Here is a 17,836-nt window from a genome sequence, read left to right as displayed (position 1 = left end):
CCCAATTTTTACAAGTATGCTTCAAGCTATCATTTTGTTAACATACTATAGGTAGAGCCTCATTCAAGTATCTGGATGTCCTCATAGTGATGTATCGGTAGTTCTTAAGTGAAGCATTGGGTTTTTTTTCACTGAAGTCTGCTAACTTATTTTCAGACAACATTCTAGAAGACAGACCTGAAAATAAATCATGTAATGACAAGCTTCATTTTGAGTATAATGAAGAAATCCCAAAGAGGATAAAGAAAGCAGATAACTCAGCTTGCAATAAAGGAAAGGTGGGTGAATGATTTCTGTTAAATGACACTTGAACCATATGGCACTCTTGTCAGTTTCAGCTGGGATTCCATTTCCTCCCTATCCCTCCCTTTCACCTTTCCCCTCACTTTCCTTTAGATGTCAGAGTTCACTTGGTGATATTATGAGATACCCACTTTCCGTTTGTGGAAAGTTAGTCATTGATTCATCCAACCAATACCTACTGATGGTCCATGTGTGGCAGGTACTGAAGTGGCACAGGAGGTGGTTTAGTGATGGAGATAGACATGTCAACTCTGCTGAAGATAAGTGCGTAGAACAGTGATTATCTGTGTTACCAGAGAATTAAGGACAGGCTCTAAGGAAAGATGATTTTTGAGAAGGAAGATTTGGTCAAGCAGACAAAAACAGGATATTCAGGTCAAGAGGACAGCCTGGTATGTCCAGGGAATTGCAAGAAATTTTAAAGGCATTTAGGATGACCAAGAAGATAAAGAGGGGCCAGATAGCAGAGGAATGACACTGAGAATAGAAAGACAAATGAGATACCCAGACCCTACCCTCAAGTGCCTCATGGTTTATAGACTCAGAGCAAATCTTTACATGTAGTTGCAGTGACATTGTTGGATAATGGAATTATAAAATATGTCAAAAATTTGAGCCACAGAAGAGACATAGTCAATCTTCTATTTATTTAACAAAGATTAATTGACCATTCCACATGTAAGACAGTGGACCATGCACTGAGGGAAGACGAAGAATGAATTAGACTCATCTCCTGCCCTCAGAAAGCTTTTACTCTAGGAAAGCTGTTGGGATATGTATATGGATAATTATCGTGCAAGGGGAAATACAGTCATAACACCGGAAAAGAACAGATAAAGAGCTTTAGGAATTCAGAGAGGAGTGGCATATACCTTCCATGTAAAATGGTATCATTTTCCCTTACTAGGTTTATGATATGGAACTGGGAGAAGAATTTTATCTTGCTCAGAATAAAAAGGAAAGCAGACAGATTGCACCAGAGCTTTCTGACCTTGTAATCTATTGTCAAGCAGTAAAATTTCCAGGTAAGATTAGGCAATATCATCTATAACATTTAAAGATACCAAAGGTTAAAAATATGCCATTTATTTAATTGGGCATTGTGAACACTCTCAAAATAACTAAATTGTGTTGCTGAAATCATTGTTATAATACCTCCTAAATATCTTTATTGTTATAATTTGCTTTGATGCTCATGAGGAAAAATACCATAATTCATTTTCCAGATCACACAATGTCTTTTTATAATAGTTAATAATTATTATGAAAATAATAATCATAATTTCTAATTGCTAAAATGTATTAAGTACTTAAGTACTAGGATTTGTGCTATTTTACATACATCTCCTTTACTGTTTATAATGATTATACAAGGTAGGTGATATTTCCTCTACTTAAAATAAAACAAAGTCTGAGAGAGATGAAGTAATTTGCTCCAAGTTTCAGAGTATATCAGTTAAGATTCTTTTGTCTGAAAGTGGCAGAAATTGACCTAAGCAAAGGGAAATCTATTGACTCATGTACTTAAAAATGAAGACACACAAGTTTCAGGTATAGTTTAACCAAGGCACATGCTTTCTCTCTCCTCATTTCTCATTCTGCCTCCATCACACTGGCTTTCTTTTCTTTATTTTCTTTGTGGTTACAAGATGGCTTCAGCAGGCTGGCACTACATGCTTCCAGTTTCAGCTTCAGGGGAGGAGGATCTTCCAGAACTTCCCACAGAAGTGTCATTGTTTCTCACTGGTCCTTTACCCAAGTGTCATTGTTTCTCATTGGGTCCTTTACCCAAACCTTAACCAATCACTGTGGCCGGAGGAATGCAGTGCTCTGATGGTCTGGAGCCCATGTCACATGTTCCACCCCTGAGCTGGGTAGCAAGGCCCCACCCAAATCACAAGGACCAAGGATGGGGTTGAAGTGGGAGGGGAGATTTCCCCAACTGACTGTTTCTAGAAGTACAGTGGACAGGCTGACGAACCACTTCCTCAAAACAGTGTCCTTTTCAATTAATGAATGGTAGACCTAAGGCCCGTTTCCAGAGTCCTGCCCTTACCCCTTACACTGCCTGGCCTCTCTCATTTCAAGCTGTTTTCAATGAGCTTACTCAATTATGTGTCCCACAAATGGGGTACCTGGGGCGGAGGACAAACAAGAAACTCCATAAGTACATGGAACTCAGAAAAATTCTTCTTTTCATACTAAGAAAAAGGATTCTCTTGAATAAAATTTCTGAGAACAGGAAAGTGGCTGAGATAGGAGCATCAGTCTAAGTGTTAGCAAACGGTATACTGACTTAGCCTGGAGAGAGGCATTAAAATGTCTTCATCTTTTCAAGATGGGCTGAACTCAGGTCCTGGCTCTCAGAGCATATCTTAGGTACCCAGTCTCACACCATACCTGGCAAATGGGTCAGAGGCATTGGGCTATTTAAAAGTTAGGCAAACTGGGTGTGGTAGTGTGTGCCTGTGGTCCCAGCTACCAAGGAGGCTGAGCAGGAGAAATGCTTGAGTCTAGGAGTTCAAGTCCAGCCTAGGCAACATATATAGCAAGACCTCACCTCTAAAAAATAATAATAATTAAATTTTTCAAATCACAATTAGGTAATAGTGACCCTTTCACGCACCAGAGTAAGAAAAATATTATTTAATGATACTATAAAAATCATATATTTAATGAGATTTAAATCATTTTTAATTGTAAGTTTTCTCCTATAAACTGTTTTTAAACTTTTGGCAGCTGCTACTGCTGGTCTGCTAGCAAATCCTGTGGAGGAGGATATGAATCAATAAGTAACCAGCAGAGATTTCAAAGAAATGCAGGAACCTAGCCATTTAAGTTTAATTTCGCAGACCATGACCTCACGGCATATAAGTGCAATATGAGCATTATTTGCAACTGGCAAAACTCTTTTTATGATGGCATAAAATTCTTTACCTGTCAAAGAGCATGGAGGCTGGCATGTCTTTCACTGCAGGAACAAGGATGAGAACAGGAGTCTCTGTTTAAGAATCACACCCACTGCATTTCTTAGTCTTTAAAAATGCAGCTGATGCTACACTTGGACCATCCCACTGACTGTCTTTTCTTCTCAAGCACTTAGTATATAGGGAGCACAAATTCCCAAAGAGATTTGAAGTCAGTGTGAAAGATATTTCTGTACCAATAGAAAATCATGGAAGGATCAAGAGGTCATTTGGTGGAGCTTCTAAGCATGTGGTTGTTTGGCTTATTTTTAAAATTCCATGTATGTTGTTTTTTAAAAGTGTTCACGTAGCACACATTTTTTATAGGTATAGTGTATTTTAATTTTTTTAGAAAAATGAAGTTTCTTACATTTTTCCCCCAATTTTATTTCCTTTCTCAAAATAGCTAAATTGAATTGCCAAAAATTATTGTTACAATACCTTCTAAATATTTATTGTAATCATGTGTTTGATGCACATGAGGAAAATGCCATAAACTGTTCATTTTGCTATGCTGTTTGTTTTAATTTTGCTACATTATCAATTTCAGTGTATGTCACCTTTCGTCATCCCAAGTCCCTTCTTACAAGCCATATGAAAAAAAAAAAAACCCTTCATTGCAGTAAGGCACCCAACAATCATGTGGTATGAAGCCCACAGAAGGGAAGGAACTTCCCCACCATCAGAAGCTAGTTCAGTGGCAGAGCAAGAGCCAGAACTCCTGTCAGCTCCAGGGCTGGGCTCTTTGCAGCACACTATGGAAGTAGTTGAGTTTTTTCGACCTGCTTTCTCTTAGGGTTTGTCTCTTGGTTGCATTTAGTACTTCTATTGACCTGGGTTTTTTTCCTCCTTCTAATGGAAAAAAAAAAAAAGAAGCGTATAGTATTTTTATTTTATGACCCTACCAACATAGTTTCCAGTATCTTCCCACAAGCTCCCCTGCATCCTCCACTCTCCTCAGGCACCTACACACACTGCTGTCTTTCCAGTGCTAGGCCTTTGCTCAGAGAGTGTTCTCAGCCTTGCCTGGCCTTCCTGCTCCCCTTGACCCCTTGACAGGGTCCTTGTAAAGTATCTGAGACTCTTCAGCTCACTGTGACATCTCCTTTCTGGAGCTCCTTCATTTATAGACATATGTTTGGGTACCTCCTAGATACCCAACTGTTCCATGGTTAAAAGTACAACCTTGTTCTTTTGAGTTTTTAAATTTTGACAGCTTTAGTGGTATAAGTAGTTTTTGGTTACATGGATGAATTGTATAGTGATGAAGTCTGGGATTTAGTGTACCTGTCACCCAAGTCGTGTACATTGTACCTTATAGGTAGTTTTTCATCCCTCACATCTCTCCCACTCCCTATTCTGAGTCTCCAATGTCCATTTTACCACTCTGTATGCTTTGGCATACCCATAGCTTAAAAGAGTACAATCTTCTAAGAAAAATACTATTCAGTGGTGACAAGATCATCAGATAAGAGCATGGATCAGAGACCTGGGCTCTTGGCTACTATGCTCTGTGATTTGGCCAAGGCAAATCTCTCTGAGCCTTTCTCGCTCAAAAGTGGATTTGACTAGAATCCTTGTTTGTTTACCACACTTGCTGAAATCTCCAGAATCACCCAGGCCACTTGATTAACATACCCAGTCTCCGGCCTCTCTTCCAGGGATTTACATTTGGAAGGCACTGCGAGGCCCTGGTCCCTGGGTTTCTAAGGCAGGCGATTCAGGAGCAGGCAGCGCCAGATGATCTGGAAATCTGATTCTGAGGGGAATTTTGCCTCATTCTCCTTTGGATCCACCACACAGCCCACAGAGCAGGTGCACAGGGATTCCATGGTGAGGCTCGTCCAGAAGATTCCGTGACTTCCAGTGTTCATTTTTATTCCTATACTGAAGGATCCACATGGGGAGAGCCTTGCAAATGTCAGTCCATTCCCTGGACACACACTCTGATTTTCTCAGCACTGAGAGACAAGCTTTGTTCACCAAACAGTGGTTTACTCACAAGCCATTTGAATGACAAAAGTAGAACTCTGCTGCCTAGGACAGCTTTGGGCTAGCTGGATGTGGATTCCTGGCACTGAGTGTTGCCATCTCCCACAGAGAGCCTTGGCATTTCCCATAGCCATTCTGGGTTACTCAGACCCACAGTGGTGCTGCAGGTTGGAACACTTTGGAGGGCAAAGGGATGCATTTCAGAACATGAGAGGGTTAGGAACATAACTCTCAGGAGAATGTCAACAAACACACCATTGAGAGGTAGCCCTGTTCACCAAAACTCAGTTACTCTCAGTGCCTCCCAGTATCTTGCCAAACCAGTGAAGAAAGCTTTTCAGGCCTACAGGGACCGGGTAAGATGAGGCCCAGCTGTGCCCTGCAGAGCATGGCAGGCAAGGCACTCAGGAATGAGAAGTGTGTGACCCTGAGTGGCTCTCAGACCATCCTCAGACTTAGCTCCTCTCCTGATTTTAGCAGTGCCAATATGTTGAATCCTCTGATGTCTCTGGGAGAGTATCCAGAAGAAAGCCTAGCGTTGATTATATTTACAGTAATGCCTCACTTAACAACGGGGAGACATGCTGAGAAATGCTTCATTAGATTATTTTATCATTGCACGAAACATCATAGAGTATACTTAGACAAAGCTACAACTAGGCTGTAGGTGTGTACTAGGCTACACTAGATAGTACAGCCTATCACTCCTAGGCTACAAGCCTATACGGCATGTTACTGTACTGAATACTGTAGGTAAGTGTAACACAATGATAAGTATTTGTGCATTTAAACATATATGAACAGAAAAGGTACAGTAAAAAATATAAAAGGTTAAAAGTGGTACATCTGTATAGGACACTTATGAGTGGAGCTTACAGGACTAGAAGTTGCTCTAAGTGGGTCAGTAAGTGAGTGGCGAGTGAATGTGAGGACCTGGGACAGTACTGTACACAACTATAGACTTTATAAACACTGGACACTAAGGCTACACTAAATTTATAAATAAAAATTTTTCTTTCTTCAAAAATAACCTTAGCTTATTGTAACTTTTATAAATTATTTTTAACTTTCTGACTCTTTTGTAATAACACTTAGCTTAAAACACAAACACATTGTACAGCTGTATACAAATATTTTCTTTTTTTATTTTTATTTTTTAATTAGAGACCTGGCCTTGCTCTGTCACCCAGGCTGGAGTGCAGTGGTGCAATCATTGCACCACTGTAACCTTGAACTCCTGGACTCAAGTGATCCTTCCACTCTAGCCTTCTGAGTAGTTAGGACTACATGTACCACCAACACCTGACTAATTTTTTTTTTTTTTTTTTTGTAGAGACAAGGGTATCACTATGTTGCCCAGGCTGATCTGCTGGACTCAAGTGATCCTCCTGCCTTGGCTTCCGAAAGTGCTGGAAATACAGGCATGAGCCATCACACCCAGCTATTTTCTTTCTTATTTTTTTCCTTTTTTTTTTTTTCTATTCTGTGACTCTAGCCAAAGACATTTTCTTTCTTTATTCTATAAGCTTTTCTCTATTTTTAACATTTTTTACTTCATTTTTTTTTTTTTTTTTTACTTTTTAAACTTTTTAAATTAAAAACTAGGATATAAGCACCCACATTAGCCTAGGTCTACACAGAGTCAAGATCACCAATATCACTGTCTTCCATTTCCACATCTTGTCCTCCTGAAAGTCTTCAGAGACAATAACAAGCATGGAGCTGTCATCTCCCGTGATAAGAATGCTTTCTTCTGGAATAGTTCCTGAAGAACTTGCCTGAGGCTGCCGGAGGCTATTTTATAGTTTATATACATACATACATACATATATATGTAACATAGAAGGAGTACACTCTAAAACAATGATAAAAAGTATAGTAAATACATAAACCAGTAACATAGTCGTTTATTATCATCAAGTACGTTCTATACATAATTGTAGTACTAGACTTTTGTATGACTGGCAGCGCAGTAGATTTGTTTGCACCAGTCTAATCACAAACACATGAGTAATGTGTTATGCTATCATGTTAGGACAGCAGAAGGTGACAGGAATCCTTCAGCTCCAGTATAGTCTTACATGGCACCACTGTCATATACGTGGTCTGTTGACCTAAATGTTGTTATGCAGCTAATGACTGTACATCACGACGGAGTTGATTTCAAAGCTTCCAGCCAAATTAGGATTTCTGAAGGAAGATACCATCATATGCACTGGAGTCAATTGTTCTTTTTTAAAAGTAATTTTTTTTTTCTTTTTAGAGACAGAGTCTTGCTAAGTTGCCCAGGCTGGACTCAAACACCTGGGCTCAAGTGATTCTCCTGCCTCAGCCTCCCAAGTCACTGGGACTATTGCTGTGTACCACTGCGTCTGGCTCTGGAGTTGGTTTATTCCTAAATACCTAGACAGCTTCTGCTCAGACTTCTATCTTGAAGCTTTAGTCACCATCAGATGTTCCAACACCTATATTTAAAATAAGCATTCTCATTCACAACCACAAGGAAAAACACAGATGAGAGGAAGACCCTAGAATTAACTAGAGACTCAACTGAGGAAGAGAAGCAGCCATCAAGCTAACCATGTGGGTTTAAATCCCAGCTCTGTTCCATGCACCCAGTGAAGCATTTTCAGAAAAAAAAAAAATCCCTGCTCTGTCTCTCTGTGACCTTGACTTGAACAGTTATGTATTAAAGGTGCTCTACACCTGGGATTCCCTATCTGTGAAAGGGCTGTAACAGTCCTAACTTAAAGAGTTGCTGTAAAAAATAGCAAGAAAGTATCTAGTGTGATTAGCACATTGTCTGGAACATAGCTTTCTGGAAATGTCGTTATTGGTAAGTGAGCCAACAGGGTAGATGAAGGTTCTTTGCTGCTTCTTCATTATTTTTTCTGAACCCCTTCTCACAATCCAAAATCCTTCCTTTTTTTGATCACTCAGCCCTTGTTTACATTCTTCCCCTCCCCGTCCCAAAAAAGTAATCGGGCTCTTCACCGAGGTATCCACATACTGGTGGAAGATATTGACATGTGGCAGGATACATGCAAAACCCCAGAATGAACAGAGCCCTTCCCCCTGGCCCCTCATCAGTTTTACTTGGGAGAAAATCCATTATTAAATAATTGTGTCAAGAGCAAAATGTACACAAATATTAAGATCAAGGCATAAGAACTCAATAGTCTAAGTTTGTGCATGTTTGCTGTTATAAATAGTTTGGAGGGAAAAAAAAACACCTTAAAAGCCCCACATTAAGCTATAATAATAACAGCTCCTGTGGACTGAGCACTTTCCTGAACAAGACATGCAACTAAGTATGGACAAGTGGAGCATCCCTAATCCAAAATGCTCTAAAATCCAAAACTGTTTGAATGCTGACATGACACTCAAAGGAAATACTCATGGGAGCATTTCGGATTTCGGATTTTCAGACTAGGAATGCTCAACCAGGTAAGTATGACACAAATATTCCAAAATCTGGGGAAAAAAAAATCTGAAATCTGAAACACTTTGCATACCAAGCATTTCAGATAAGGGATATTCAACCTGTCTATGTATATTTTCTTGTTTATTCCTAACCACAGCTCATTTATAGATGAGGAGAGTGTGATCTAGAGAGGTTAAGTAACTTGTATGAAGTTGCCCTTCTAGGAACAGATTTTAAACCCAGCTGTGTCTCACTCCAGAGTCTATGCTCTTAAACACTACTCTAGCCTGTCTCCTCTGATGCTGTTCTTGGAAGGTGTACTTTCATCTGAAAGAGGACCTCCTGAATGCTGCTTCAGCTTAGGGAATTACTCTCTAAAGGTACAGTTATGACAGTGGGAACAATTTAGAGGCAATTCTGGCTTCACCGGTGCCTTCAGCTCACTCTTTTTACATTGGAGCCAGGTCTGTGTGGTATGTATTCATTTTCTCATTCAGCAAATAAGTATTCAGTTCCTGCTCTGCACCAGGCACTGTGCCAGGCATGAAGGATCCAGGGAGTGGTTAGACCAGGAGTGAGAAAGAGAAGCCATGAAACAATTTTCGCCATATTTCCCATTTAATCTTCAGACTAACCCTATGAACGAGTTCCTGTCATTACGCACATTGTGTAGATAAGTCTGAGAAGGTGGTATTAAGTCAAGGCTAATACCAACAGGAATTGAACCTAGACAATATGACACTAAAACTCAAGCCCGTAGCTATTTCTTCATCTCTCCAAATTAAATAATTAGCACCTGATCATTTCCGGCTACAGCAGCTTCTTTTTATCCAGTTTTTCAAAATCTTTGATGCACAGTAAGCTAAGTGTGTGTGATTTTGTGGCCAGTCTATGATAAGCACGCAGTTCTTGTTGAATTTGCCTACAGAGATTTTTTTAACTTTGCTTTAATTGCCTACAATGCTATTATGAACAGAACAAAAACTGCTAGCAGGGCTTCCGTACTAGGTTCCAAGGGAGTAGGACTTCAAAATAAACATTGACGGGGATGGAAAATGTTGAGTTGCCTCGCTTGTAGTTTTTGGCTTATTTATTTTCATTTTATGGGAACAGGCCTGTCAACTCTAAATGCATCTGGCTCTAGCAGAGGAAAAGAAAGGAAAAGCAGGAAGTCCATTTTTGGCAACAATCCGGGCAGAATGAGCCCAGGGGAGACAGCATCATTTAACAAAACATCTGGAAAAAGTAAAGTTACTTTCTTACAATATCTTTGCTTGATTCTGCATGCTGGATGATTTAGATATTTTACTGTCTAAGCACTTCCTCTGAATTTTTTATTCTTTTTTATTTCTATGAACGTTAATATTGTCTTAGTATAAATTTTTGTAATTGCTAATTTATACTTACTAAAAATAGTATTTCAGGCCAGGTGCAGTGGCTCACACCTGTAATCCCAGCACTTTTGGAGGCCAAGGCAGGTGGATCACTTGAAGTCAGGAGTTCTAGACCAGCCTGGACAACATGGTGAAACCCCTTCTCTACTAAAAATACAAAAATTAGTCGGTTGTGGTGGCTCACGCCTGTAATGCCAGCTACTGGAGAGGCTGAGGCAAGAGAATTGCTTGCCCAGGAGGCAGGGGTTGCAGTGAGCTAAGATCATGCCACTGCACCCCAGCCTGGGCAACACAGCAGGATCCCATCTCAAAAATAAATAAACAAATAAATAAAAATAACATTTCACTGAAGATGTTCAGTGTTTGCCTCAAAGTAAAAATTAGAGGCACCTTGGAATACTCGTGGTTTCTTGGAACTGTTCTCTTCACCATTATGACTCCAGAAGACATATCTATTTCTAGTTACTTTTTATTATGAAAGTAATAAATTCTCATAGTTAAAAACTCAAACAATACAGAGTATTATTAAAATTCCTTTCCACTCAATGTCCTGGTGCTATTTCCCAGAGGTAACCACTGTTAAGTTTGTGTTCTGTTCAAGAAAAAATAAGATCCTTTTAAAGATAATCCAAATGGGATACAGGCATACTTTGGAGATATTGCAGGTTTGGTTCCACACTACTACAATAAAATGAGTCACATTAATTTTTTTGTTTCCCAGTACCTATAAAAGTTATGTCTACACTATATCATAGTCTATTAAGTGTGCAATAGCATTAGGTCTAAAAACAATGCACATACCTTCAATAGAAAATACTTTATTGATACAAAATGCTAACAATCATCTGAGCCTTTAGCAAGTTGTAATCTTTTTGCTGGTGGAGGGTGTTGCCTCGATGTTGATGGCTGCTGATTCATCAGGTGCGTGGTTGCTGAAGGCTGGGGTGTCTGGCAATTTCTTACAAGACAACAGTGAAGTTTGGCACATCAACCAACTCTTCCTTTTACAAAAGATTTCTCTGTATAATGCGATGCTGTTTGATAGCACTTTACTCACCGTAGAACTTTCAAAACTGGAGTCAGTCCTCTCAAACCCCATTGCTGCTTTATCAACTAAATGTATGAAATATTCTAAATCCTTTGTTGTCATTTCAACAATGTTCACAGGTTCCTCACCAAGAGTAGATTCCATCTCAAGAAATCACTTTCTTTGCTCATCCGTTAAGAAGCAACTTCTCAATCATTCAAGTTTTATCATGAGATTCCAGCAATTCAGTCACATTTGCAGGCTACACTTCTTTGCTGTTACTCGTATCTACAGTTACTCTCTCCACTGATGTTTTAAACCCCTCCAAGTGATCCATGAACTTTGGAATTCTCCCAAACTTCTCTTAATGTTGCTCTTTTGACCTCCTCCCATGAATCATGTGAATGTTCTTAAGAGCATCTAGAATGGTGAATTCTTCCTAGGAGGTTTTCATTTTATTTTCACCAGATCCATCAGAGGAATCACAATCTATGGCAGCTTTAGCCTTCTGACATTTATTTCTTAAATAAGACTTAAAAGTCCAAATTACTCTTTGTCCATAGGCTGCAGACTGGATACCGTGTTAGCAGACATGAAAAATCATGCTGTAAACAGGCATGCTGTCATCTAGGCTTTGCTGTTCCATGTATAGAACACTGGCAGAGTAGATTTAGCATGATTCTGAAGGGCCCTAGGATTTTCAGAATGGTCCATGAGCACTGGCTTCAACTTAAAAGTCACCTGTTGCATTAGCCTCTAACAAGAGACAGCCTTTTCTTTGAAGCCAGGTGTTGACTTCTCTTCTCTTTAGCTATGAAAGTCCCAAATGACATCTTCTTCCAACAGAAGGCTGTTTCATTTACATTAAAAATCTGTTGTTTAATGTAGCCACCTTCATCAATGATCTTAGCTACATCTTGCAAATAACTTGCTGTAGCTTCTCCACCAGTACTGCTGATTTTATGTTATGGAGACAGCTTCTTTCCTTAAACCTCATGAACCAACCTCTGCTAGTTTCCAGCTTTTCTTCTGCAGCTTCCTCACTTCTCTCAACCTTCATAAAACTGAAGAGAATTCAGGGCTTTGCTCTCGATTAGGCTTTGGCTTAAAGTATATTGTGGCTGGTTTAATCTTCTATCCAAACCAATAAAACTTTCTCCGTATCAGCAATGAGGCTGTTTTGCTTTCCTATCATTCGTGTGTTCACTGGCGTAGCACTTTTAATTTCATTCAAGAACTTTTCCTTTGCATTCATAACTTAGCTAACTGTTTATCACAAGACACCTAGCTTCTGACCTATCTTGGCTTTTGACATGCCTTCGTCACTAAGCTTATTTCTAACTTTTGATTTCAAGTGAGAAACGTGTGACTCTCCCTTTCACTTGAACATTTAGAGGCCACTGTAGGGTTATTAATTGGCCTTATGTCAGTATCATTGTGTCTCATGGAATAATGAGGCCTGAGGAGGACAGAGATAGGTGAACAGCTGGTGGGTAGAGCAGTCAGAGCACACACATTTATCAATTAAGTTTACCATCTTATGTAAACTTAAGACAATTACAATATAACATCAAAGATCACTCGTCACAGATCACAACAGATATAATAATAATGGTTAAAAGTTTGAAATTTTGCAAGAATTACTAAAATGTGACACAGAGACATACACTGAGTGCATGCTGTTGGAAAAATTGCACCAACAAACTTGCTGGAGGCAGGGTTGCCCCAAACTTTAAATTTGTGAAAAATGCAGTATCTGCAAAGTGCAATAAAAGGAAGCACAATAAAACAAGGTATGCCTGTATAACCAAACACACTTGTATAACCTTTATACTTGCTATAACTTTTCACACAATTTTCTGTACATATAGCTTCCTTTTCTCTCTAATGCCTGTGTGGTGGTCCACTGCATGGACATACTGTCATTTAATTGCTTCTTCACTGATCCATTTGGGTTGCTTCTTGTTTTGTTTTGTTTTATTATTTCCTATGAAAAACAATGCTGGAGTGAATAGCCTTGTACATATAGTGTTTATTTGTGCAAATATACCACAACACAGATGAAGTACAGAGGCAAAGAACTTCCAGGCTTTTAATTTAAATTGATGTTGCTACACTCGTTTTGTTTCTTGTGGGGTTTTGTTTGATTTTATTTTTTATATTTTATAGAGATGGGTTCTCACCATGTTGCCCAGGCTGGTCTTGAACTTCTGGGCTCAAGCAGTATTCCCATCCTGACCTCCCAAAGTGCTGGGATTACAGGTGTGAACCAGCACACCCAGCCACCGCACTCATTTTAAAACTAAGTAGCCACCATGTCGTTTTAAGGTTGCGAACGAACTCACAAGTAAAATCCAACAGGTATTCTGATGTGGTTTACATGCTGTGACTGTTTACTGGGATGTTGTTCAGGTTTATCTTTCTAAAATATTTAAAGTTTTCTACACTAATCTGCGGCTAATCTCTTGGGTGGTTTAGGTTCCTGTGAAGGAATTCGACAGACATGGGAGGAATCTTCTTCCCCTCTCAACCCAACCACCTCCCTCAGCGCGATCATTAGAACTCCCAAATGTTATCATATCTCATCGCTGAATGAAAATGCTGCCAAACGTCTATGTCGCAGGTATTCTCAGAAACTGATCCAGCACACCGCCTGTCAGCTGCTAAGAACTTACCCTGCTGCCACCCGCATCGACTCCTCCAACCCGAACCCCCTCATGTTCTGGCTCCATGGGATACAGCTCGTGGCACTCAACTACCAGACCGATGGTAAGGGGCCTGCATGCTCACCTCTCTCCTTTGCATCTTACATTTCAGTAAGTGCAGTTTGACAACATTTTTTCAAAGGGGCAAGATTCCAGACTGGGGCACACTGTATGTGAGAGTGAAAATATGATGACAGAAAACAAAAGTGAATTTGATACTGAATTGTGCCTCTGATGTTTCAGATTAAGGTAACAGAAAAGAACCTCGAGCGGGCATGTAAGGTCTCCTGATCCTGCCCCTTTTTAATGCAATTTTCAAATACCAGGCTGCTCTTGACAGAGCCGTGCCCAATTTATGTTTAAAGCTCTTTTGGAGCAGGGATTTCCTAACACTGCGTAGTTAGCCTGTCTCACTCTGCAGTTATTCTTGCAGTCAAAAAGGAGTGTTGCTCCAACCACTTTGCAAATTACAACCATTTTAGCTTCTTCTTATCCTTTTGGAATTGAGATGGAGAATAATGGCCAGTGCCCTCAGAGTAGCTAGCAAAAGGAAAACAAGTATGTGAAGTACCTGAACAGAGTAAGTAGTGATCATGTTTCTCCACTAGACTCTGATATGAGGCCTACATCTCCAGAGTAAAAGCTGTCATTTATTGCATGCTCACCGTGCATTGGACAGTATGCTGAATTTTTGACCCCCTAATATCTTATCTTTACAACAGCCCTAAAGTTGGGTACCTTTATGATCCCCATTTCTCAGATGAGCAAACCAAGGCACAAATTGGTTAATTTGTTTAAGGTTACAGGATGACTTGTAATAAATTCAAGGAGTCTGGAAGTTTAAAGGATAAAGTATTTTGTTTCCACTTGGTTATGGGGGAGGAGAGGTGCTACAGAAGGTGAGGAAAGAGAAGACAAATGTTTCCTAAAACCTCGTTCATAAACCACGTCTTTCTTTTGAACAGTCAGCAGCAGGCAGCCATTATCACTCAGCTCACGTGAACTGAATCCAGTCTCATCTAACCATGCTGAACCACAAACCACAGTTTTGACCTCTCCAGCTGAGGTCAAATCACAGCTTTAGCTCTGGGACCAGCTAGCTACCTGGCACTGGTGCCAACAATACCCGTTGGTGGATAACCCCAGGGACATGATTAGAGGAGATATTGGTCACATTTCTGCCCTTGTTGTATGTGCTGCTTTCAGTTGAAATTAAATAAGACAATGCCAGTGAAGTACCATAATTAGCATAGTGCCTGGCACATAGAAAGCATTCCTCAAAGGTTAACTATCATTGAGTGTGTTTGATAAGTTATGAAAACAGTATGATTTGGGCTTACAAATGGAAATAATCATGAAATACTCTCCAAGTTGTAAAAAATGTATTTTCTATATTCTTTCCTGAGTGGCTTGTGGGTTCACATCTCTAGCCCTGTCGGTAGTCCTGTATCCACTGGTGCCATTGGCTATTATGGCAGCATATTTTAAGTAAACTGAAGTGACTATCAAAGGATTTTCTCAAGGAAATGGAAGTGCGTTTGGTTTTGGATGTGCCCTTTCTCCAGAAGTGCCAGGACTGGTACAGACACACTGGCTCCACTGATGGCAAAAGGGAGCCACAGGTGAAGGGGACACAGGGAGCTGCCACTCCGTGGGCCACCCTGCAGTCCAGAAGTACAGACTAAGGCTGCCTGTCCTCCACTCACCCCTAATGGCTTTGCCTCTCTTTCACATCAAGTTGGGATTGGGAGTACATCTTTAAGCCATCCCACTCAAATGACAAGTTTCTCTGCATAATCTTCCAAACTGGGAAAAAGTGCTATCATATAACCTCTCTCCATTCAATGTGCTGATTAAACACCTCCCATGTTGGACAAAGTACAAGCTACATGCATTACCAGTGTGTACATCTGTAAAAATGGTCTTCCTTTCTGCAAACTAGGGGTAGAGCCTGGTTTAATATTAATACTTTGCACACAGTAGATGCTCAATAAATGCTTAGTCAAAAGAAAAACCTCTTTTTAAAAAAAAAAATTATGCTTTTTTAAATAATAGACTTTCCCAACCCTCAAACATAGGGATAAATATGAGAATGGTGTCTACATAATGCAGAGTATTTTAAGGAGTAGCAGACCATCAAGGCAGTGGTATGCTTTATCTATCATGTACGTTGATTCAGAGGTGTAGCAGGGTTACACAGATTTGTGCACACTCTTTCCCTTCGTTGGAATGAAGATTTTTAAAATGAAGATTTTATAGCCCCAGATGAAGTTCTGGGACCACGTCCAGGGGACAGCAAGAGGGCTATATTTGAGGTCCCACCTTTATTCCAAACTGTGCAGCTCCACATGGATCTCTTTTACATGTCAGACCAGCAAATAAGATTTCAGTTAAGATACTGAGCATCAGGGGAAAGAGCTGATACATGCTGGGCTTAATACCTAGAGGATGGGTTGATAGGTGCAGCAAACCACCATGGCACATGTTTACCTATGTAACAAACCTGCACATCCTGCATATGTACCCTGGAACTTAAAAAAATAATTGTTAAAAAGCTTCAAAGTTTTAATAGCTTTAGAGTTTTGGCTTTACAGCTTTAATGTTTTAGGAAATCATTAGAATAGACACAGTGCTACTGAAGTCACTTGAGGTTGATGTCATGATGACAAAAAAAGTTACTGTTTATTGAGTACCTTGTAATGTGCCAAATCTCTTTTACTGCATCCACACTCCTGTAAGATGTACATTATATGGCTCAGTAGTTAAGATTGGGAACAACGGGTCAGGCAATCTGGGCTCAAATTATAGCATCCACCACTTACTAGTTACGTTCCTTGGCTGTTTTCACTTCTTTGTGCTTCAGTTTCCTCATCCATAAAAATGTAGATACTAAAAGGACCTGCTTCATAGGTTATTGGGAGGTGCACATAAAGTGCTTAAAATGGTATCTGGTCCTTAGAGTGCAGTGTGTGAGCTGTCATTGCTGTTGTTAGTACTATATGTCCATTTCACCTTTACCAACCCCATGAGCTAGTTGGCTTCACACTCTTCGCCACTTTCACCATGTCTGTGTTCCTCTGTGACAGAGTGGCCTGAGAAGAGAATTTTCTCCCAATGCAGGTGAGGCAGCATGGCCACAATGAACCAGTCACATCAGTACTGGCAGGGACCTGAGAGATGAGGTCCTCTATACTCTACTCATTTTACAGATAAGCAGCATTCATATGTCTAAGACATCTTACATCAGAAATCCTGCACACAATACTGGCCAACCCCAGAGACATGGAAAAATTTTACAGACAAGACAAGTAAAGGCTAACTTCTCCTTGCTCCAAGGCACTTACTGCACTTTGCCTTGATCCATGTACAAAGTTCATTCTTGCACATGGAAGGAATCTATCTGAGGGAATATTCATCAGGTGTGTCTCATCAACTCAGTTGGGCAACTTCTATTCAGACTTGCGCCATCAGATGAGCATTTCAGTGTATAAGAGCCCAGAAAGAGTGCAGGAATCCAATCTTTCATCAAAGAACTGTGCCAAATAAAATTTGGCAACAAAAACCTCAAAGCTTTTGTGAGGATTCCTGATGTTTATGATTTGAGGAGATTGTGGACATGACGTGAATCAGATGTGATAGGGTTTTTTTTTTTTCATGTTTAAAATTTTTTTTAAAAGAAGTAGATGTAATTTATGGGTTGAAATTGAGATTTCAAGGAAACGCATGTTTTTTCTGGCTATTCTCCTTTCTTTTACAATTAAGATTTTATCTTACATTTGAAATAGCAAGAATTGTCCATACAGTTATCTGCATGGTTTAGAGATAAGCCATTATTCCTTTCCAAAATTTAGTATAAAATGAGGTACAGTTGCCCCTCCATATCCTTGGGTTCCACATCTGTGGATTCAACCAGCTGTGGGTTGAAAATATTCATTAAAAAAATGGATGGTGGCATGTGCACTGAACATATACAGCCTGTTTCCTTGTTATTTTTCCCTAAACAATACAGTATGGCAACCATTTAC

General features: G+C 39.8%; 1 protein-coding gene across 5 annotated transcripts in view; it reads left to right on the top strand.

Moving 5' to 3' along the window:
- The window catches only part of PLCE1 (phospholipase C epsilon 1), a 341,927-nt gene that overhangs the window by 300,964 nt on the left and 23,127 nt on the right, over positions 1-17,836 (top strand). For all 5 annotated transcript variants that reach the window (XM_064374097.1, XM_064374096.1, XM_064374095.1 and 2 more), the window contains 4 exons: positions 157-278; positions 1,211-1,328; positions 9,799-9,930; positions 13,585-13,875. In XM_064374097.1, the coding sequence (XP_064230167.1) occupies positions 157-278; positions 1,211-1,328; positions 9,799-9,930; positions 13,585-13,875 (663 nt within the window). The remainder of the gene's footprint in view (positions 1-156; positions 279-1,210; positions 1,329-9,798; positions 9,931-13,584; positions 13,876-17,836) is intronic.

This window comes from Aotus nancymaae, unplaced genomic scaffold (assembly GCF_030222135.1).
Source record: "Aotus nancymaae isolate 86718 unplaced genomic scaffold, 86718_ANA_hifiasm-v0.15.2.pri h1tg000010l, whole genome shotgun sequence".
NCBI lineage: Eukaryota > Metazoa > Chordata > Mammalia > Primates > Aotidae > Aotus > Aotus nancymaae.
The sequence above is the reverse complement of the archived record's forward strand: the minus strand, read 5'-3'. Positions and strand labels throughout refer to the sequence as shown.